Source organism: Rhinopithecus bieti, unplaced genomic scaffold (assembly GCF_001698545.2).
Source record: "Rhinopithecus bieti isolate Rb0 unplaced genomic scaffold, ASM169854v2 scaffold_13710, whole genome shotgun sequence".
NCBI classification, from domain to species: Eukaryota; Metazoa; Chordata; class Mammalia; order Primates; family Cercopithecidae; genus Rhinopithecus; species Rhinopithecus bieti.
Window position 1 is genome coordinate 2,130,209 of NW_016807962.1, and position 24,628 is coordinate 2,154,836.

Genomic DNA, 24,628 nt, shown 5'->3' on the forward strand with positions numbered 1-24,628 from the left:
TGGGGAGTTATACATGATATAAATGATGAATTGATGGGTGCTGACGAGTTGATGGGTGCAGCACACCAACATGGCATAAGTATACATATGTAACAAACCTGCACGTTATGCACATGTACCCTAGAACTTAAAGTATAATAAAAAATAAATAAAGAAAGAAAGAAATGAAAATAGAGAAGAGAAAAAAAAATTAAAAGGAAATTAAAAGGAGAATGGAATAAATGGTTGCTGAATACATATACATACACTGGAACTTGAACCAGACATCAAAATATGGGTCTGATAGTTGTTTGTATAGAGTAGGAAACTGAATCTCGAAAATGAGGTAAGTGGACCTGTAATTACTATGCACAGGAAAAGTGCACACTCTACTCAGCATGATACATGAACATTTTTAGAATTGACGGGTATGCACGATTATTCTAGGATGACATACACATTTATTGTGAATTTAAAGGTGTACCTAAATGTCTGGCTTAACACAGGTTTCATAGGTATTCTTCACAGCATTTTTCAGGGGAAGATTTCTAGAAGTGAGTGTTGGATGTACGTTAAGTGAATTGGGATCATTGCGTTAGTGAGTCATGCAAAAGAGATCTAAACCATGGTGTGGAGGCAAACTGAGAAGATTCGGAATGAGAGAGACCTGGAATAAGGCAGGTGCTGTCCCTTGGTGATGGTGATCTTAGGCAGATTACCTGTCTCAGCCTGTTTCCTCATTCATAAAATAGGAGTAGTCCCATCCATCTCATTGCTTGATTCATTCAGTCATCCAACAGATGCTTACTGAGTGTTTTCTTGGTTATCTATTGCTGCATAACAAATTACCCCAAAATGTGGTATCTTAAAACAACAATCATTTCGTTATACCTCATGAGTTTGTGAGCCAAGGACTTGGGCAGGGCATAGGTGGGTTTTCTGCTCCAGGTGGCCCAGGTTACTCGTGGTCTTCAGCTGGTGGATGGGGTGGGCTGGAGGGTTCATGATTTTTCACTCACATGTCTGATACCTTGTTGGGGATGGCTGGAAAGAACAGAAACTGACACAGTATCACTTCTGCCATAGTCTCATGGTCACAGCAGGTGCTATGCTGCCCAGATTCAATAGGAGGGGACATAGAGTTCACTCCTCTCGATGGAAGGAAAGTCAAATAATTTATGACTGTGTTTAATCTGCCACAGTGTCTGCTATGTGCCAGGTACCATTCTAGGTGCTGGAGATACGGCAGCCAACAAAATACACAAAACTCCCTGCCCTCATGGAATTTGCATTCTGGTGGGAAAACTGTAAGCAAAATACACATATAAATTAAATACTATATTAGGAGGTACCATGGGGTACAATGGTGCAGGGAAGGAATGTGGAGAATAGTGTGGATGGTCAGGGAAGACTGGTCTGAGAAGATGATGGTTGAGCACTCACTTGAAGAAAGTAAGGGAGCAACCTGGAGAACTTTCCAGATAGAGAGAGCAGCAGGCTTAAGGGCTCTGACCTGGTGTGTAAGAGGAACGGCAAGACAGCCAGGGTTGTTGGAGAAGAACTGGTTGGGGAGAGCCACAGGAGAAGAGGCCAGCTGGTGGGGGCCTTGTGGGTCATCCTATGTTGTGAAGAGTAAATACGTCATTATGAAAGTGCCTAGCTCCTTGCCTGGAACAATGGTAGGCTCTTGACACACAGTAGCTTCTATTATTGATAGAACTCAGATGTGGGAGCTCCCAGGTGTAGGAATTTTCAGGTATGGGAGTTCCCAGCACCCGCCTTACTCCACTCAATACCCAGTCTTTAGCCACAGTTGCTCTTCTGGCACTGGTGGTATTGACTGTTTCTGAGCCGTCACTGGCCAGCAAAACACAATCAGGAAGGCGAAAACATGATGATAATCAGCCTCATAATCAGCCTCTTCTCTAATAACGTTAGTATGGTAGCTAGACCTTGCCTTGGTAGATTTTGTAATGTAGGGGAAAATGAGCTTGTGTGTGTATGTTTGTGTATGTACACCCTGGGTGATTCTTGAGAGATCAGCTTTTCATTATATTTTCTCCTTGAAACTATTTTCATTCATGGCCCACAAGGACAATTTGTACAAGGAGAAATTCAAACAATAGTCAAATATATAGAAGCATGATTGGCAATCAAAGAATGCAAATTCAAAGACTTATGAAGAACCTTTTTATACCAATTAGCAAACATTTAAGAAAATATCAGTGCTGGTGAGGATGTGGTGAAACAAAAAACTCCCACTTGGTGATTGCATTTTTGCCACTGTTTTTTTGGAAGGAAGTTTGTCACTTTATAGAAAGAATCCTGAAAACATGCTTATCCTTTGGCCTAGTAATTCTACTTTTGGGGATTTAGCTTAAGAAAACAAATCAGAAGTTAGAAAAAAAACTTGTTTTATGCTCACAGCTATTCCTTGTTGTATTTTCTGTACTAGCAAACAGTTGGTGACAGTGGGAAAGTAGTTAAGTGACCTAAGAGACATGCATTAAAATTGGTAAGCATAAAGATCATGTGGTATAATCATGTGGTATGATCATGTGGTATCTTTTGCTTTAGGCACAGCCTCATCACCTGTCCCGCCTTCCTTTAGACTAAAAGGATGAGCAGAGCCAAGTTGGAAGCTCCATATTATAGCAGCTCTCTAGACCTTTCTCATCTCTGTACTTTAAATGAAACAAAACAAAAAACTTTTCTTGACTTTATACTCTTAAACTTTTCTTGTTGTTTAATTGTTCTTTTATGTCATCATTATTTAATTGCTCTGTGCTCTTTGTAAGCCATAGTATAATGGAGTAAAGTGAAATAGGGTAAAGTCCATACCAAACTTAAAACTGTACAAAAATTAGGGCTGCAGATGGACAAGAACTGAAAGAAGCCACCTACTGTTTGAAAATGGTTTAATATATTGCCATGACTGTATTTTGGGGAGTGTTTTATTCTTTAGCTTTAGAATTCCGTTAATGTTGCTTTAGTATCATTTGTATAATAATAAAAAAACCCTTTCTTTCCTTCTCCAAATTGAATTTCTATTTACTGACATTTATAATTCATGATAAGTTCTTGGTCTGGCTGTTTGGAGTAAAGGTTTAAGGCAATCTCATCATCATCCTTTTGCCCAAGAAAAAAATTAACAATTTTAAAGCATTTTAAAAAATGTTACTTTACCAATTATGAATGTAGTGTCTGCTTAGTGTGAAATATTTTAAAATTGAGAAAAGAATAACACAATTTAAAAAAATCGTCTATAATCATGTGTTCTGATACTTCTTGCAGATTTCTAATAAGTACCTTAAAAAAAAAAGACCCTGCTCATTATGGAAAATTGAGAATACCCACAAAAGGAGAGAGAATAGTACATTGAATCCCTATGTGTTTGTTTCCCAGCATTAGCCATCGTAAACAGAGCTAATCTTGTGTCATCTCTGCCCTCCCCCTCATTCCCTCCTTTTCAACACTGAATTATTTTAAGCAATTCCCAGACATACTATTTTATCAGTATTTCAGTATGCTTTAAAAAGTACCATTTTCACATTCAAAAGGGTAGTAATCTCTTAAAATTACCAAACAACCAATAAATGTTTAGATTTCCCTGATTGTCTCATTAAAAGCAATTGTTTGAAATAGTTTGTTTAAATCATGATCCAAGGATGGGTGTGGTGGCTTATGCCTGTAATCCCAGCACTTTGGGAGACTGAGATGGGAGGATTGCTAGAACCCAGGAATTTGAGATAAACTTGGACAACATAGTTAAGACCTTGTCTCTAAAAAAAGATAAATTGTGATCCAAACAAGGTGTATACATTGTATTTTATTTATTTATTTATTTATTTATTTTAGAGATGGGGTCTTGCCATGCATGTTGCCCAGGCTGGTGGTGTCAAATTCCTGGGCTCAAGTGATCCTCCTGCCTTGGGCTTCTAAAGTGTTGGTATTACAGGCGTGAGTCAACACACCCGTCAATATGTTTTTTTTTTTAAACCTTTTTATTTTGCAGTAATTTTAAACATACAGGAAAGGGGCAAAAACAATATAGAGACTTCCTATATATCCCCTAGTGTTAACATTTTGCGTAACTGTGGCATACTTATCAGTATCAGGAAATTAACATTGATGCAACACTATGAAGTAATCTACAGACTCTATTTGAATTCTGCCAGTTTTCCCATGAGTGAGCCTTTTCTGGTTCAGGATCTCATGAAGGATCCACAGTGAATTGTCATGTCTGCTTAGACTTGGCTAATATGGAACAGTTGCTCAGATTTTGTCTTTTATGACCTTGACTGGTTTGAAGAGGACTGGTCAGTTATTTTGTGAAATGATGTTAAATTTGGGCCTGCCTGGTGTTTCTGTCATGTTGGGGTGATCAGACCCAACAGCAGGTCGTGGGGGCAACGAAGTCTGTCGAAATCAAAGGACTGAGAAAAGACAGTTTGAAAGAGAAAGTGGGACCAGGGGGCCATCACTAAGTATGGAGGCTGCGAAGGCCTGGAGCTCTGGAAGCCCAGACTGTTGGTGATCAAACAAAGAAACAGGTGGTGAGAATATGGGACAGGGCAAGTACATGATCTACAGCTGTGACAGTTTAGCATTTCCTTTGCGGCATATGGAACATGTTCTGCTACTTGAGATAATGGAGATCAGGTTCTTTTAACTCGATACAATCAATCCTGGGAGAGCAAGGAGCAAGGAGCCAGCAAGTCTAGACACATTCCAGAGCCACAAGGGGTCCCTGATTCCTGGATTCTGTCCAAGCCAAGAGGGGTTTTATGCCCTGGGCTTAGATTATGGTGCATCAGGGTAGCCTTCCACCCTTCAGCACAGAGCTTGGTGTTCCAAAGGCCATAAGGAGTTTTAGACCCTGGACCCCGGGCATATTCCAAGACTCTTTACATTATGTCAGATATCAAGCCCTGCTTCAGCTTCTCCCAACACTCAGCTTTTCTCCCAACACTCTCATGATTAGATTGAGGTTGTGTGTTTTTGGCAAGAATAGCATGGAAGTGACGTGCTCTTCTTGGTGTATCTTATTTGTAGGTGCGTAATGTCAGTCTGTCATTATTGATGAGGTTAGTGCTAGTCACTTGGTTAAAGTGGAATCTTCTGGGTTTCTTCACTATAAAGTCACTATTTTATTACCTTTATAATTAATTTTGTGGGGAGATCTTTTGAGACTATATGAATATCCTGTTTCTCTTCATACTTTGAAGAATTCTAGCATCCATTGATGATTCTTACCTGCAACAATTATTACTGTGGTGTTTGCCTAGTTGTTATTTTCTTTTTCTATCTTTCCTTCTACTCTTATTAGTTGTAAGTCTACTATGAGGAAGAGCTGTCCTCTTCCTCCTCCTGCATTTGTTTATTATTTAGTTATTTGTTTCTATCAGTATGGACTTGGGGATGTTGTTTTACTCTATAAGTTATAAGCCATTACTATCATTATTTATTTTATTGTTCAAATTGACCCATATTTGGCCATTGGGAGCTCCTTCAAATTGATTCCTGTGCCTTTTCAACATAACTCCTTGTTTTTTGAGCAATTCCTTGCTTTCTAGGAGCACAAGATCTCTTGGGCTCATCTTGTATTATATTTTCCCTGCTCCAGGCCTGGAAGCAAGTATTTTCCCAAGAAACACTGGTTTCTTTTATTGGAAAATGGTATTTAGAAACCAAGATGTGAATGATGGGTATCCTTATTACTACTGGAGTGTTACTGCCTCTAGGATTTGTCAGTGTACAGAGCTGAAATATGTATATGATACATGCATACAAACATCTGTATTTCTATATCTTTCCAGTTCTGTGTGTATGTGTGTGTGATCATGAATTCAGACTGATTCTACAGAGTTCGTTCTTCCCTTTCTTTCCTTTTCTTTCTTTTTTTTTTTTAAACTGAGTCTTGCTGTACTGCTCAGGCTGGAGTGTGGTGGCACCATCTTGGCTCACTGCAACCTCTGCCTCTTGGGTTCAAGCGATTCTCCTGCCTCAGCCTCCTGAGTAGCTGGGATTGGCATGTGCCACCACGCCCTGCTCATTTTTGTATTTTTTGTAGAGACAGAGTTTCGCCATGTTGTCTAAGCTGGTCTCAAACTCCTGACCTCAAGTGATCTGCTTGCCTCGGTCTCCCAAAGTGCTGAGATTACAGGCCAACTTTTTAACTTATTGTTTAATAAGTAAACAGGTTTTCCCTCTTTTTTTTTTTTTACCCCATGTAATTTATTTGTTGAATATGTTGGGTCATTTGTTCTTTAGAGTTTTTCACATTATGGATTTTGCTGACTGTTTCTGTAATGTCATTTGACTTATTTCTCTGTTGACTCTATTTCTAGTAAAGTAGTAGTTTAGATAAGATGCATGGTCAAATTCAGGTTAAATTTTTTGGCAAGATTACATCATCAATGGTCATTTGTACTTTCAAATATTTGATAGTCCCTCTTTTTGTGATGTTACTAGCTATTGATCATTTGCAAATGGTGATAATTTGATTTCATTATTCCTTCTTTTATAGCTGAATACATCTATAAAGAGAAACTTGGTTTTTCATCACCTATTTAGTTACCCTGAGGTGCAGCTCATACAGGAAAGTCAAAACAAGTTCCCTAGAATCCTCCGATGGTGACTGTATTATTAGCTTTCTATTGCTGCTTCAACGAATTACCACAAACTTGGTGGCTTAACAATACAAATCTATTATCTTGCAATTCTAGAAGTCAGAAGTCTGAAATGGGTCCCACTGGACTAAAATCAAGGTGTTGGCAGGGCTGCATTCCTCCTGAAGGCTCTAGAGGAGAGTCAGTTCCTTGCCGTTTCCAGCTCCTAGAGTCTACCTGATTTCTAGGTCTGAGTCCCCTTTCCATTCTCAGAACCAGCAATATATTTGCATATATGCAGGTTATACTGATTGTGCTGTTCTAGGGACTGTACTTTAGAACCACTGCTTTAAATAACCCTGTTCTTTTTTATAGGAAAAGGCATTTAGAGACTCTAGTCTAGATACCAAGGAGGACACTGATTCTAACCTTTTTTAGTGAAAGAAAGGAAACAACAGAAAATAGAAGTTCATATTGATATTTCAAATTCACTTTTAGAGTGACAAGTTTTAACTTCTTTTATGTTTGTATTTCTTTTCTACTTAAGGTTTTGGGTTTTATGACAATAATTGTTTAATAAATATATATATGTTATATATACTCACACAGTTTCAGAATAACATTACCAATATCATTACTTATAACATGATTACTAAAAACAGTTTAAGATTTTTTTACAACCTCTTTTGTACTTAGAGAAATATCCCACTAGGGATGTACAAATTATTCTGCTTCAAAGTTATTGAAATAATTTCTGTCTGTTGGGTTAACCAGTTAACTGGTTACAAAGTTAGATTCTTTTGTTTGCTTGCTATTTTTTCAGTTTTAGGGGATTTTTATTTTATTTTTAAGATAATTGTGTAAACATTTAGATGACTGCAGTGTCACATCTGTAAAATGAGTTCTAGTGTCTGTCTTTGTCTCTTCTACCTTATTCTCTCTTATACCTTATAGGCAGTGATTTAATTTGTTTTGTGGTTAAATAAATGGCAGTGTGCTATCCATACTTATTTCTCTTGGGTCTCTGCTGCTGCCATACACACTTAACAAAATGTTCCAAAGATTACTTTAGGGCAGTATATTTATATATATAGAGAGAGTCCTCATTCCTTTTCCTTTATAGCTTAAGAGTGCTCCACTGTGAGAATGTACCATAGTTTATTCCTCTATTGGTGGACATTTGGATTGTTTACAGCCTTTTGCTATTATGAATAGTGCTTCAGTATTACAAATAGTATACATATTTAAAGGTAGTCATAATCATTCTGTATACTTTTTTTTCCTTTTTCTATAACAGGAATAACATGAACTTTTAAATGTTATTGTAAATTCTTTGTAAATGGTATTAAGACAGTGTTTTCCTGATTGTGAAGATAATACAGGATTATATAGAAATTGTGGAAACTTAGAAAAATAAGTAAAAATCAATGGAAAATTACCCACAATTCCTCTACTTAGATATACTGTTTTGTTTTGATGTGTTACCTCATAGCCTTATGACATTTATATTAACATTTAGAAAATAATGAACATCTTATTATCTGTACAGTTGAATACTCTGGTTTGTTTTGACTCATAGTTGTGGGTGTGTGTTTTTTAAATACCATACTCTATAATTATTTCTCTGTTGTTGACTATCTAGTTTCTTTCTGGTTTTCCAGCATTTTAAATAATATTGTGATAAGTTATCTGTTCATAAATCTTTTGCCAAATTTCAGATTATTCTTTTTTTTTTGAGACGGAGTCTCGCTCTGTCACCCAGGCTGGAGTGCAGTGGCCGGATCTCAGCTCACTGCAAGCTCCGCCTTCCGGGTTTACGCCATTCTCCTGCCTCAGCCTCCCGAGTAGCTGGGACTACAGGCGCCCACCACCTCGCCCGGCTAGTTTTTTGAATTTTTTTAGTAGAGACGGGGTTTCACCGTGTTAGCTAGGATGGTCTCGATCTCCTGACCTCGTGATCCACCCGTCTCGGCCTCCCAAAGTGCTGGGATTACAGGCTTGAGCCACCGCGCCCGGCCTCAGATTATTCTTATAGTGGTTTTTGTAAGATTTTAAGTGAGAAGGAAATATACATTTGTATATTGCCTTAAATACATCTATTATCTTGTTCTCTTGTAGCAGTAATTTAGCAAGTCAAACACATAAGAGATTGAAATTTTTGTTAAATATATTCCATTTTTTCATTTTCTTCTGGTAGGATCTTAGAAATGAGGTTGAAAATTACGCAATGAAGTGAATGAAAGAGAGAAAGCAATGGAAAATCGTTATAAGAATCTTTTGAGTGAAAGCAGTAAAAAATTGCACAATCAAGAGCAAGTGATCAAACATCTAACAGAAAGTACCAATCACAAGGACATGTTACTTCAGGTACTGTAACTTTTGTATTTAAATTTTTTCATTTGGCATGGGTTGTTTTTTAAAAACAATTCTTTTGCAGAAATATTTATGATTACAGTAATCATTGCTATGTTTCAGAATACTTTAGAGCTTTCATGATGTCATTTGGGCTTCAGCCACCAGGGAGGTAAGTGTGGTGAAACAGATACTCAGAGAAGGGAAGAAACGTATCCTGGGTCCTATGACGACTACATAGCAGAGCCTAGAGTCACGCTCTGGCTTGTTTTGCCCTAGTGCTCAGGCTACTTCACTGAGGCTCTTCTACTGCAAATATTTCCTGTTACTTATTTATACCATGCTCTTTCACTCCCCTTTACTTTTCTTCTGACTGTTCCTTTTTCTTTAGGAGTACCCTTCTTGTTTGATCATGTAGTGAATTTTTGAGATTCATCTCAGACTTACAGATAACCATGATGGAGTAAACACAGGCATTTAACTCTGCTTCCTACAGAAACCTCATTAAAATAACAGTGGAAGAATAAAAAGGTATAAACCCACAGGGACTAACTAGGAGAATGGAAGGAGGTATAATAGCAAGTGTGAGTTGTCAACAGAATTTTGGATAAGTGTGGCTTGTAGACAAAAGAGGTAAAAAGAAAAAAAAGACAGAAAAAAATTTGGCTAAGTGGATGGGTGACCATGTTAAGGGCATAGGATTCAGCTTTCTCCACACAGCTACATGCCTTTGGGACAAAAAGCCAACAAGAAGCAAGCTGATTTCTGCTACAGAACCCCCAGAAAGGCATGGCATGCATTGGGTATACCTGGTAACTTTAAAAATGGGAGACTGGCTGGAATTCTAAGCAGTTATAGGTGACCCTCTCCTCACAAGCGGGAGATCTCTGGAGACCTTAAACCAGAGAAGCTCTGGCTATGGGGTCACCAGATGTAACTGAAAGCAGGAGTGACCACTTAAGTGAAAACAGGGAGGGAGTGGAAGTGTGCATGCCCAGCAGTGAGATGCTTCGGAGGGGAGAAACAATGGAAAGATGCTGACAATTGGGGGGTCCTCCAGCAAAATACCTGGGCCCCCACCTGAGCACCTCACTGTGAGGCCACCTTTGATGGATCCTTTCCACACTCTCAGAGCTGCTGAATACTTCTAACCCCTAAAAGTAGGTGCATGGCCTGGGTTTATCAAATAGGAGAAAAGAATTTAGGAGGAAAGATGACCTGGTGTGGTGGCTCATGCCTGAAATTCCAGCACTTTGGGAGGCCGAGGTCGGCAGATAACCTGAGGTCGGGAGTTCAAGACCAGCCTGACCAACATGGAGAAACCCCATCTCTACTAAAAACACAGAATCAGCTGAGTGTGGTGGCACATGCCTGTAATCCCAGCTACTTGGGAGGCTGAGGCGGGAGAATTGCTTGAATTTGGGAGGCGGAGGTTGCGGTGAGCTGAGATCGTGCCACTACATTCCAGCCCGGGCAACAAGAGCGAAACTCCTTCTCAAAAAAAAAAAAAAAAAAAAAAGAGTTAAGACAAAGGCCAAACAGAGCAGAGGTACATAGAAGAAATAAGAAACATGCAAGGAGGAAAAAACAAGACAGCTTTTAAAAATCCAAAAATTCAGGCTATAACACCTTTAGATAAGGCTCTGACAAAAAAGATATTTGGAAAAGAAGAATGACCTATTGGAGATTGAAAGTATGATTGCAAATATAAAAATGTTTAAAAGAAGAGTGAGAAAAGTTGGAAGATAAAGTTGAGTCTTTCAGAAAATAGAAACAAATAAAAAGATGAGAAAATGGGAGAGAAAAGATAAGAAACCTAGAGGCTTGATACAAGAGGTCCAAAATATGACTAATAGGAGTTCCAGAAAGACAGAACAGGCAAAGCAGAGGGAAGGAAGTTTTCAAAGTAATAGGAGAACATTCCCCAGAATGGAAGGACAACTATTTCTACATTGAAAGGGCCTGCGATGTTTCTAGCACAAAGAATGAGAAAAGACCCATACCCCATGGTGTGTCACTTTGAAATTTCAGAACACAGGGATAAAGAGAGGACCTGAAAGCCTTCCACAGAGAGGAGAATACAGGTCACATACGAAGAACCCACACTTGGAATGACATCAGAATTCTCAGCAACAACATTGGAAACCAGAAGATGGAAGAGCAATGCTTTCAGATTTTGAAGAAAAGTAATTTCCAATCCAGCGTTCTGTACTCAGCTAAGCTGTCAGCAAGTGTGAGGGCAGAATAAAGGCATTTTCAGACATTTGGTACCTACGGTCATCTGCCTCCTATGTACTCTTTTGCAGGAAGCTCTTGTAGGATGATTCCATATGTATAAAGGAATAACCAAATGGGAGAGAATAACCAAAAGAGAGCGACGTGGGCTCCAGAAAGTAGGGAATTCACGTGGCATGTGGTGAAGGGAAGTCCTGGGATGAGAGCTGAGCTGCTTATATAGAAAGCCTAGATTTGAACTCTTGAGGGCTTCAGTTGGGATTTCTCCAAGAAACTAAAATGCAAATAGTCAATTTTTTGATGTGTGATCACAGAACACTGTATGGTTAAGTCATGAGCAGTATCTGCTTGGGTGTAATGTAAATGCAGAATATTGATTTACCTAAAATTGGGATATTATTAGGAAAAGGGTTGAGGGACAGAGGATATAAGAGCTGAATCCTTAAACTTCTATGGTAGGAACCAGTAGGTAAAATCTGAACATAAGAAACCAAGCCATGTAAGAATAGGAATGTAATATAGAAACATGGAGGTATATAGCAGAAGAAATAGCTAAAGAGTTGAAAATTGTTTTTCTCTGGGAGTGGGATTTGAGAGGTGAGAGTAGAGGAGAGGGAGAGGACACCATTTTCCATTTAAGCCTTGTAGTACTATTTGACTGTTAAACTATATATATCTATAATTGGACTTTAGAAAAATGAAAATGAATGGTGTAATTTAAGCACAACTGTATTGTGACAATTCTAGAAAGTCAGTATTGGTTGTTTGATTCCTAGTTCTTTCTATTACAGTTCAATGGGTTTTTATAAAGAATTACCTCTACTTTTTTTGTTTGTGTTCACCGAATTTCTCATAAAAATTTGAAAGGATACATTAGTTCTGCTAGGTGCTTAGGAATAAGATGTGGTTCTTACCCTTAATTTTTGACAAGAGTGGACAGAATCCTAGTTCAGGAGTTACCAGGATTTTAAATCGTTAGGAATAGATTCCACGCAGAAGACTAGAGATACAGTCTCCAGTCCTGTTGTGTTGTTGGATGTTAGATCTTCTGAAGGGTTCAGTCAGTGGAATCGTATTGTGTGTGATCATGAGGGAGCCTTTTATATGTGACCAGACCCTAAAGCAGTATTTGCAGTCTTGGCTTTTTTTCCTGGAAGTTAGATCTCCTTTTGGATATGCACAGTTCAAGTTTTATCAAATTTGTAACATTTCAAGAGAGACTAAGACTTCATTGGGTTTTGATGTACAAGTCTTGTAATCATCTCCATAAGCCTGCAGGGCTGGAAATGATCGCATCCTGAGCAGGGTGCACCTAGGTTTGGAACCAGGTCTGTTGGGTCAGAGCCTGACTTTGTCCTCCACGCCCACTGGTAGTGGTGGCGAGCGAGTATGGTTTGTAGCGACTGCCACCGTCCTTGGCTCTGCTTTGCTGGCATGCAGCTATTCTGCAAGTTGTAACAGCATAGAAATGGAGTTGCATGACAGTTTTGTAATTGCCTAGTGTTTTGGAATGATGAAAATTATGTAGGGGATATAGGAGTATTGTGAAGAAACAAAATATTTTTCCTTAAGGAGTTTGGGACAATTTCTTAATATTTTTTTCTTGGTGTCAACTTCCTTATAATTTGTTTTATTTCATTAGAAATTCAATGAAAAAGATTTGGAAGTAATACAACAGAACCGCTATTTAATGACTGCAGAGGATCTCGAGCTCAGGAGTGAAGGCTTAATAACAGAAAAGTGCTCTTCTCAACAGTCACCAGGCAGCAAAACCATCTTCTCTAAGGTAAGCTTGACTGAAATTGGACATTCACATGCGAATGGATTCATATACTTTTTTGAAACATACTTGATAACTCCTTTGATCTAGAGATCCTCAAATGGCTTCTTGTTGATAATTGAGCCTACAACAGGTAGGAGGAGGAGTTCTTAGCCTACCACGTTACAGATTAATATCCTTCAACTGAATATTAGTCTTTGCACTGCACACGAAACTGAGAAATCACAACTTGTTGAACCAGAAGCCTCATTTGCTCTATCAGGGCTTACCTCTTAAGAACTATGTAATCCCAAGTGTTAAGTGTTCCTGTTTAAATTCACACAAAAAATGGCACAGCAGGCCCTTCCTTATCTGGCCTCAAATCATCTTTCCAATCTCATTTTCTTTCATCTCCAGCAATAGCAAATTTCTTACAGATTCCTGAAAACACCATGTTTGTACCTCTCTGTGTCTTTGCGTGTGTAGTTCCATCTGCCTGGAATGATTTTTCCCTCCTTGTTTACATGCTAACTCCTGAACATCTCTGCAGGTGCCATTTTAGTGTCACCTTCTCTCTGGAGTCTTTCCTGATCCTGCTTAGTAGTGCGGTCCCCTCTAGTAAGTGCCCCTCATGGTACTTACTCTGTGCATTGGAGTTATGGGATCCACCTTTCTGCTTCCCCTCACCTGGGCTCCTGTATAGCACCATGGGCAGGCACTTCTGGGGTAGGGAACTGGCACATGTTCCAAATCCCAGTGTTCGGCCTGTTGCCTGGCTGTGTAAATATTTGTTGAGTGAGTGAATGAATAATGCAACCAGGCAGCCAGATATGGGAAAGGAAAAGAATTAACTTAAAAAAAAAAAAAAAAAAAAAAAAAAACTGGCTTAAATTAAGTTCATACATTTGGAAGATAGAGAACTCTTATGCAAATTAGTTTTCTGATGAATGGCTCTAATTGTGACTTGCAGGTTTGTGAAGGGTGATTCTTAAAATAATTAACAACTGGTACAGCATGGGCATCAGCCTTCAGAAAAGACTTGGGCACTAGGGCTGGAGTGGGGACCTGGAGGCCTGCTCCTGTGCCAGGCACCAACCCTGTAGTTTAAAAACTACTAGGGACCTCCTGGGAGGTCCCTAGGGAGGGACCAGGGCAGCTAGCATGGTTGGAGTGGATGGACCAGGGTTTATTTTCCAACTGGTGTGGAAGTATTTCAGTATTTTAGCAACCAGTGCTAGCCACTGTGCTGTGTATCTGCTCAGTATCAGAGCTTGTCCTGGGGATATCATTGGCTGAGCAGTTGGAGCTGTTTCTTAATTCTGACCGTTTGTGTATTTGCATTTTGCTGTTTCTCTTGAGAGCATCAGCATGGACTTGTGGAGCCCTTGGGCTGGGCCAGCAATCTGGAGGCCTGGATTTCTCTCTGTTGACTCTGTCATTTCACTTACGTAACCTGGGGCAAGTCTTATAACTAAATCTCAGAGGGCTAATATTTTGTCATTCTAACTAGCATTTAGTGAATTTGATTTTGACCAACTTCAGTTGGCTAAGATTCACATTAACCTGTAATATAAGGCATAGTCTGTTTCACACCAAGATAGCAGCTCATCAGGTTATTTTAGATGGAAATATCTTCATTACTATGAATGTATTTAGTTAAACTAAAATGCTATTTTGAATCACATTTTAGTCATGTAAAAAGTATCTCCTATAATCCCAGCACTTTGGGAGGCCAAGGCAGGTGGATCACGAGGTCAAGAGATCGAGACCATCCTGGCCAACATGGTGAAATCCCGTCTCTACTGAAAATACAAAAATTAGCTGGGTGTGGTGGTGCATGCCCTTAATCCCAGCTACTCACGAGCCTGAGGCAGGAGAATTGCTTGAACCCGGGAGGCGGAGGTTGCAGTGAGCCGAGATTGTGCCACTGCACTCCAGTCTGGCGACAGAGCGAGACTCCCCCCACCCCAAAAAAAAACGGTATGTAAATGTTGAACAAAATGCTTATAAATTTATTGGACAGGTTGGGTATTTTAAAATTTCAGTTTTATCATTTTGTTTTTAGTTGTTTTGTGCTGGGTGATGTACTTCATATGACCAGAAATATAAAGTTACTGGCTGGGCATTTTGGTAATATTCAGATCCTGGTGATATTTAAATTACTGTGTCAAATACCTAAGTATTTTAGCAAAGGCTTTAATTGTGTTCTGCAAGATGAATTGCAAATTGCAGATAGAGATTTATTGGCCAGGCATCATAGCTCATACCTGTAATCCTAACATTGTGGGAGGCTGAGACAGGAGGATTGTTTGAGGCCAGGAGTTGGAGACCAGTCTTAGCAACCTAGTAAGACCCCAGCATCTACAAAAAAAAAAAAAAAAAAAATTACAAAAATCAGGTTGGCACAGTGGTGCATGCCTGTAGTAGCAGCTACTCAGGAAGCTGAGGCAAGAAGATTGCTTGAGCCCAGGAGTTTGAGGCTAGAGTGAACTATGATCATGCCACTGTACTCCAGCCCGGGTCACAGAGTGAGCCCCAGTCTCTTTGTTTATTTATTTATTTATTTATTTATTTATTTATTTATTTATTGAGACAGCGCCTTGCTCTGTTACCCAGGCTGGGTGGAGTGCAGTGGCATGATCTTGGCTCACTGCAGCCTCCGCCCCCCGGGTTCAAGTGATTCTCCCGCCTCAGCCTCCCAAGTATCTAGGATTCTAGGCATGTGCCACCATGCCTGGCTAATTTTTTTGTAGTTTTGTTAGAGAGAGGGTTTCACCACATTGGCCAGGCTGGTCTCAAACTCCTGACCTCAAGTGATCCTCCTGCCTCATCTTCCCAAATTGCTGGTATTACAGGCATGAGCTACCTCTCCTGGCTGAGACCCAGTCTTTTTAAAAAACAAAACAACAGCAACAAAAGAATTTTAAGTGATCATTTAAGAATTGTAAATTTCTGGTGTCACTTTAAGAAATCCCAACTGTTGCAGCCTTACAGTCGTACCCCCACTCCCCCGGCCCCAAGAAAGGTGTGCTTTTCAGATCATAGTTCTGTCTTTGTAGAAAATGTGAATTTATTCTGCTGTGCCCTTGGCTATTTTGTGTTGGTTTAGACTTTATCCTCTGCCCATTTCTAGAAAGAACTTGAGGCTATGATCATGTCTCCATAGACTCTGGGCAGTCTGTTTTCCTTCTGATCATTGTGTGATCCTGAGAATTAATGCTAGATGACTAGGGAATTGAAGAATAGAGAGCACAACACACTGATTATATTTAACTTACTGCAGCCAGAGATTGATAGCTTGGTTATTGACATGGTTGGGACATCGCTGCTGAATTTTCCGAGTATTAAAATTAATGTCTTTGTTGCAGGGCTGTGACATAGCTACTGAAATAGATAGACCCCATCTACCTACCAGGCCTCTAAATTGCCTGATTACCAAGAAGTGATCCATTAAGCTTTCTCATTACGGGTCTGCTGTCTCTTTAGATGTGGTCTGCACGTTACATGTGTTTCCTTCAAGTCATTAAGGAAACTATGGTAAAGTAGAAAATGCCCGGCTTTGGCGTCAGAATGCCAGTCCTGCTACTCACTTAGGTCTGTGATCTTGGGCAACTCACTTAATGCCTCTGAAACTCACTTTCCTCATCTGTGAAGTGGACAGTTACATGCCTGCCTTTTGAGAGGATTAGAAATAATGGAAGTGGATTAGTTAAGGTTCTTTTGGTTGCAGGCCGCAGAACCTCACATTGGATAGTTTGAGCACAACCACCACGAAAGGGGATATTGATTGGGAGCAGACTTGAGGCTGTCACATATGACAGGCAAGACTTGAGCAGCCACACTTTGGGGAGGGTGAAACTGGGGCAGCACCATGGACTTCAACCACAGAAGTCCCAGACTCTAGGGCTCTGTCGGTGACATGACACTGACCCAGAGACTCCCAGCTGTCTGGTGTCTTGGTTTAAATCTCTCAGTTCCTGGGAGAGAACTATACTGGTTTAGCAAGTGGGCCCAGGGCCTGGCTTACAAAGGAGAGGAGTCTTCTTGGGACTCACCCCTGTGTTGTAGGGACAGTTCTCAGGTGAGGCAGGGGAATGCGGTGAGCGGGGTGGTCATTCCAAGGGCCATGGAGAACACATCGAAGAGCCAGACACCAGCAGATGTGCAGCAGTGATGAGTCTTCTCTGCACTGAGAGACCTACTGTCTGGGTTGCTTTTTGTTTGGAGGGGCTGGGTGGAGAGGGGGTAGTGGAGGTTGGTTGCTCCTGCTCAGCATGTGCTTCTCATGACTCCCCTCTGGGCAGCCTGGCCACCTGCCTGTGTGCTGAGGAGATCTACTGGTTTGTCAGCTCTGCTGAGGGAGCCAAATGACTTCATTCTAATGGGGCATGATTCAACGCAGGGGAATAGGTGATTGATGAAATGGGACCCAAATGGCTTCAGAGAGTTCATTTATTTAACATGGGTAAGCAATTTGCTTCTAGGAAGACGTTGACTCACTCTGACTTCCATTATGCAAAATATCCCCAGGAATCTCTGCTCTTAAGATTCATATCAGTCTCTGAGTTCCCCTCTTACCTACTTAATCATCAGTTTAGCAATTATTTGTGGCAGCGTTTGATTTGTGCCAGACACTGTGCCTGACTCAGGACACTGCTGCTTGCCAGGAGCCCTCAGCCTTGTAAACAGGTGGCTGGCATGCCAGCTCTGGGGGCTGGAGGAGGACATCTCTGTCAGTCAAGGAAGGGCTTCCTGATGAGGTTTGGCCTGAGCAGATCCTGTAAAGTGCTCTGGAGTGTGCCAGTGGAGAATGGTAAATGACAGCACTGGGTCTCGGGGGGATAGGCATTCCCCCCGGGACTCTGATGGAGGGATTTCCCAGTTCCACTGAGATGCAAGGGCAGGAGGAAGGGAGGAGGGCAGGAGCTGAGGAGAGTGGTGGCCTGAAAATTCTGAGGAACCTTTGGAATAGCTGCCAGAAAGAAGAAAAGAGCCTGAACTGAGATCCAGGCCCTGGTGTGGCAGGCAGTGGGCTGTCCTCCTGTAGGACTAACAGCCAGCCTGCAGAGGTCCTGTTAAGATACTGGGTCCTACATGCATACATTCCTGGAGTCTCTGTGCCATCCGTCAGAAATCCATGTTTACCGTTTTTTTCCCCAATCTTTCTTGGTTGGCTTTGAAGTTACATACTTAGACACAAATTCTGACTTTACCAGTTACTAGCTTAGTGGACTCTAACAAGTTACTTCTGCTCCCACAGAGTCAGTTTCATCATCTGAAAAATGGGAAGTTCCCTGGAATGCTGTGGTGACTAGAGATAATATGTCAGTAGCTAGTATAGCACTTGGAGCATAAGAATAATGGTAACAGCTGACATTTATCAAGTGTTTGCTTCAAGCCAGGCATCATTCTGAGAACTTTGTCTGGATTAACTCATTTAATCTCTTTTATGCTCCAGGACGTATGTAGAATTATTACCACTACTTAGAGGTAAGAATATTAGCATACAGGCCAGGCACGGTGGCTCACGCCTGTAATCCCAGCACTTTGGGAGGCCGAGGCAGGAGGATTGCCTGAGCTCAGGAGTTCACGACCAGCCTGGACAACACGGTGAAACCTCGTCTCTACTAAAATACAAAAAATTAGCCGGGTGTGGTGGCGTGCGCCTGTAGTCCCAGCTACTCGGAAGGCTGAGGCAGGAGAATTGCTTGAACCCAGGAGGTGAAGGTTGCAGTGAGCAGAGATTGCGCCACTGTGCTCCATTCAGCCTGGGTGACAGAGCAAGACTCCATCTGAAAAAAAAAAAAAGGAAAGAAAAAGAATATTGACATAGAGAGGTTGAGTAACTAATTCAAGGTCGCATAGTTCATAAAGTCACACATTCTTAATCATCACTGCCCCTCATGTTAAGTGCTCAAGAAACAATAGATTTTCTTATTTTGTCACTGGCTTTTCTTATTTTCTTTTGCTGGCCTTTATGTGGCTGACAGTGATGATGTTACCCTTGCCAAGCACCCAGATGCATTATATTTAAGGCATCTATTATGGGGCAGTGATGGGTGGGCTGAAGAGAATGGGCCTTGAAGCCCACACCTGGCCTCACCATCCTGACCTTGAGCATGAACAGCCTTCTGTGTTACAGTTTCCTCATCTCTAAAATAGGGAATGTAGTAACATGTAAGCACATTGGGTCATTGTGAAGATTAAATGAGAAAATGCCTGGAAAGCACTTAGCATGGTGGCTGGCGTACTGGTCCTGGAGAGCCTCCTTGGTCTTGATGTCCTCTTTAAATCCTTCCCACTCTTCTCTGAGGTCCTCTGGCTGCTCACGTGGTTGTGTGCAGGTGGGAGCTGAGAGAATCCCACATGATTCTGTTGTTGTGTACAAAAGGCATTTGGGAACTCCTTGTGCCAGTGACATGTGGCATGATTTACAAAAGGGCCTGACATTTCCAGCAGTCTGGATGACGAACTTATCATGACCAGACTGGTGGTTTAGCATCTAAAAGCTTTAATTAGCAGGTGGTGCCTTGGCCTTGTTTTGTCAGGATTGGAAGCATAACAGTATTCCCCTGGATCAGGGCTTCTTCACCTTTTTTGCCCTCTGCATCCTTTTGGGAATCTACTGAAGCCAGAGACCCCTAGCTTGAAAAAATGTTTAAATGCATACAATATATGTGTAAGATTCTAAAGGAAACCAAATATTTTGAAATTAGGTTATCAAAATACAAATTATGCTATGGAAATGGTGCTTCCTTAATTAATATTACTTATTAATATGTTAACTAGTAAGATATCGTGGTGAGTATAAGTAACTACCGTAGTTATGAAGTAGTGATAAGAATGAATATTTTGAGATATCTGCAATATATACAAAATAACTATTTCTTTTGATGACAAAGTCAAGGTAATACCACTAGTATTACTATGGTTTGTAGCAATAGCAGTATTCCTTCAATTCATAATTGAAGGTAATGCTAAATTTCAGTTAGAGGTTAGTGGAAATAGAGATGTAATTTTTTTCCCTTGCTCATATTCCTTCAGCCTGTAAATTTTAATCAGGTTGAAAACCCCTGTCGTAGGTGGTATCTTAGCTTTAGGAGAAAACGCAAGTCAATGTGAACTACAAAGGCTGTTTGCAGCCCCAATTTCTTCACGAACTGAACATCCACCTCCAGCATTTAGAGAGCACTTAGTTGGTGATAGGCACTGTGCTGGATATTCTGTATGCATTAACTTCATTTTAATGTTTTTTCTTATTTTGAAATCATTTTAAATTTGTAGAAAAGTACAAAAATAAAGGATTATATTTTTTCTGAGCCTTCTGAAAGTTGCCAATGTGAAGCCTTGTCCCCTCTGAATGTGCTAATGTGTATTTCTTATAAACAGGAACATTCTCCTGTATAACCTCAGCCCAGCCACTACAACCAGGAAATTAGCCTGGACTAATTTCCTTCAACGCTACCTTCTAATCCTCAGACTCATTCGAATTTCATCACTTGTCTCAATAACACCCTTTGTAGCAAAAGGATCCTATTCAGGATCATGCCTTGCATTTAATAGTCATGATTCTTTAGTCTTTAGTTTGGAGCAGTTCTAAAATCTTTCCTTGACTTTCATAACCTTGGCACTTTTGAAGTGCCCAGGCCAGTTATACCGTAGAATGTCCCTTCAGTTTGGGTTGTTTGTCTGGTGTTTTCTTGCTGATTAGATTCAGTTTATGCATCTTTGGCAGGAATATCATGGTAGCGATGCTGTATTCTTCTCATTGTGTCCTGTCTGATGGTACACAGTTGGATTTGCCCCATTACTAGCCATGCTAACTTTGATAACTTTATCAAGATAGTGTCTGCCAGGTGTCTTGACTGTCTAGTTATGCTTTTTTCCCTTTGTATTTAATAAATATTTTGGGGGAGGTGTTTTGAGTCTATATAAGTATCTCGATCTTCAAACTTTTACCTACTAGTGTTAGCGTCCTTTTGTGTTTCTTGGTAATTATTTATTACTGTGATGGCTGGCGAAGGGTGATTTTTCTAATTCCATCATTCTTTCTACATTTATTAGTCATCATTTTTCTATAAAGAAAACCTACTCTTTTCCCCTCCTATTCATATCAGTATAGATTTATGAATTCCTATTTTATTTGGTGGATTACAATCTGTTACTATCAGTTATTATCAGTGGGTTATAAACCATTACTCATTATTTATTTCAATGCTCAAATCATCCCCAGATTTTGCTTGTGGGAGCCTTTCCAAACTGGCTCTGTGTGTCCTTTTGACAACATTCCATCATTATTTAAGCATTTCTTTAAAAAATTTTTTCAGCTTTGAGTTATAATTGACAAATTAAAATTGCATATATTTAAGGTACACTAGATGTTTTGATATATATATATATATATACACATTGTGAAATGATCACCATAATCAAATTAATTGGCATATCTATCATCCCACATTGTTACCTTTTTTTGTGTGATGAAAAAACCTAAGCTCTACCTTCTTGGCACGTTTCAAGTGTAAAATACAGTATTTTTTGTTTGTTTGCTTGTTATTTCAGGGTCTTGCTCTGTTGCCCAGGCTTCAGTGCAGTGGCATGATTCTAGCTCATTGCAGCCTCAAACTTCTGGGCTCAAGGGATCCTCCTCTCTTAGCCTCCCAAGTAGCCGGGACTATAGGGGCATGCCACCGTATCCTGCGAATGTTTTTATTTTTTACTTTTTTGTAGAGATGGGGTCTCACTATGTTGCCCAGGCTGATCTTGAACTCCTGGCCTCAAGTGATTCTCCCACCTTGGCCTCCCACAGAGCTGGGATTATAGGTGTGAGCCGCTGTGCCTGGCCAAGGTATTGTTACTTATAGTCATCATGCTGTGTATTACATCTCTGTAATTTATTCATCTTGCATAACTAAAACTTTGTTCCCTTTCACCAACATCTCCCATATCCTCATCCCTCCAGCCCCTGGCAACCACTGTTCTATAAGCACTTCCTCATTTTTTGGCACAATAAAATGCTATGCACATATCTTTTGTTGTTCCTGATTTTCCTTGTCCTAATACGGGAATCAGCAATTTCTCCAGGTATCCCTGGTTCCTTATAGTACACAGTTTATCTTTCATCTGCTCCATAACTCCACAAGGCAGTGGTAATTGTCCACCAGTTTTACAGGTGAGAATACGAAGGCTCCTAATAAGTAACTTCCCAGAGTCTCAGAACTGGTAGGTGGCAGAACCAAATTTTGAACATTAAAAAATTTCACATTTGTGAATGTGAATTCATAAAATGACATCCCCATTTCATAAATGAGGAGACTGAAGCTCAAAGAGTTTTGTTAAGCTACTTACCCAAGATCATACCTCCAGTAAGTGGCAGAGATCCACCTCAGATCTCTTCATCATCACTGTGCTCTGGATGCCTCCCAAGAATGCCTTGGTTGACCTCTTCTACTTGACTGTCACTAAATCCCTAGTCCCCAATACTTGCCAGGTTTTGGTTTGTGAATTTCTCTTCTTTGGAGCAACAGTAAATAAGGAAAGACATTTTTTTGTAGTGTTGTAGAAACGATGACCAGCAGCTCTGAGGGATGACAGTCTCACGATGGGCTAATCCCATAACTGATGCGTCTTCCTAGCAGCTGTTGGAAGCAGTATTGGAAGCTCAGCTCTCAGCTTCTTTCTGGGATAAGTGATGGGCAGTCATTCCCCACTCCTCCTGAAGGTGGTGCTCTCTGACTGTGACCTGAGCCAGAGCCAGGCACAGGGCCTCACCTTCGTTTGGTTTTAAAAACTGGGACTAGCTACATATGTTTGCATAATATAAGGATGTACTCTTTCAAAATTCTTCCCTTAATGTCAAATGCTCTTTGTCATTTCCAGGAAGAGAAACAATCATCAGACTGTCAAGAGCTGATTCAGGTCTTAAAGAAAGAGCGGGACATCTATACCCATCTGGTCAAATCTCTGCAGGAATCAGACAGGTAAGGGTTTCTGTCTGGACATCACACATGTGAATGCGAACACACACACACGCACCCCTTCAATCAGTGCTGGTGATCTCTAAGGCAGCAACGCCCTGCCAGTTTGCTTATGGAGCTTATAAAGCTTGGGTGGCGATTGCCCTATTTAATAGTCACATGTACCTGTTTTCTATCAAGAATTGTCTGATTTTTGGCAACAAAATTGATTACTCAGGTTTTAAAATCATGATTACTCAGGTTTTAAAAATACTTTATTGTATATTTAGAAAGTGCTTCTTTGTGTATTATCTCATATGATCCCCACAGCCTTTCTGTGAAGTAATAATAATGCTATCCCTGTTTTCTATAAGGTCATGAAAACTAAGATAGGGTAAGTTACTTGCTCAAAGTCACACAGATGTCAAGTGACAGAACCCTGGGACTCAAACAAGTCTCCCTGTCTCTGCAGAATTGCTGAAATGAGTTGCTGCCAGCAAGGTGTGGTGGGGAGAGCCAACTCTAGGATTGAGAGGCCTTGTTCTAGCCCTGGCTCTCCCATTTTCTAGCTCTGTGTCCACAGGCAAGTGCTGCTCTGGGCCTCTGTCCACGTATCTGTACACGCAGGGTTGGCCTCAGGGATTTCTCAGAATTGAGAAATCCTTTTTTTTTTTTTTTTTTGAGATTGAGTCTTGGTCTGTTGCCCAGGCTGGAGTGCAGTGGTGTGATTTCTGCTCATTGCAACCTCCACCTCCCAGGTTCAAGCGATTCTCCTGCCTCAACCTCCCAAGTAGTTGGGACTACAGGCATGTACCACCACACCCGGATAATTTTTTGCATTTTTAGTAGAGACAGTGTTTCACTGTGTTAACCAGGATGGTCTCAATCTCCTGACCTCAGCATCCACCCGCCTCCACCTCCCAAAGTGCTGGGATTACAAGTGTTGGCCACCACTCTCTACACAGTGGAATGGGTACAGTTGAAAGGATATGATGTCTGGGATTCATTTCCAAACTGTGCAGAAGCTGAGGAAGAAGGTGGGGATATCAAAAGAACAAGATTGGCCCTGGTTCTCTGATTGTTGGGGCTGAGGTATGTGTAGATGGGGGAGCAGTTCATTACAGTAGTTTTTTTTCCCCCCTTTTATGTATGTCTAAACTTTTCTATAATAAAAAGTTAAAAAAGAATCACCCCTCATTTCTCCCTCTTGTATGTCCTCTACTCTCACCATAGTGAGCTCTTTATCGTTCCCTGGTCTATACCTTCACCTGTTTTTCCTACCCTATTCCCAACCTTTCCCCTACTTTGTCTCCTCCCAGTCCTTTAGAATTTAGCTTGAATGTTACCTTTGTCAAGCGGTCCTGCTAATCCCCAGAACAGTTGCCTCTGTGTTTCTGCCCTGCATGGGGAGGTCACCTTGTGTAGATCTGTGCCTGCTGTGCCTCCTCACCTCGGGGCAGGGGTCCCACCTTACTGTCTCGGCTCCCCAGGGCCTGGTACAGAGTAGGCACTTGGGAAATGTTCTGTGCAGGAATGCCCCTCCCCACTGTGTTGATCTTCTAAATTATGAGATAATTTCCAGATTTTTTCATAGGAAATGAGTTTAGGGAAAATGAAAACATGCCGCTGAAATTCTGGGAGTAGGCGTCACTCCCTGAAAGTGAGTTTTTTCAGAAACCTCAGCTGCTGGTCATTTTCACTTGGCGAGTGGTGTGGGGGGAGGTGGCGGGGGAGTG

General features: G+C 40.8%; 1 protein-coding gene across 1 annotated transcript in view; it reads left to right on the top strand.

Moving 5' to 3' along the window:
• The window catches only part of CDK5RAP2 (CDK5 regulatory subunit associated protein 2), a 200,627-nt gene that overhangs the window by 90,785 nt on the left and 85,214 nt on the right, over positions 1 to 24,628 (top strand). The window contains 4 exon segments of the mRNA XM_017884203.1: positions 8,788 to 8,803; positions 8,806 to 8,957; positions 12,820 to 12,963; positions 22,816 to 22,916. Coding sequence (XP_017739692.1) covers positions 8,788 to 8,803; positions 8,806 to 8,957; positions 12,820 to 12,963; positions 22,816 to 22,916 — 413 coding nt within the window.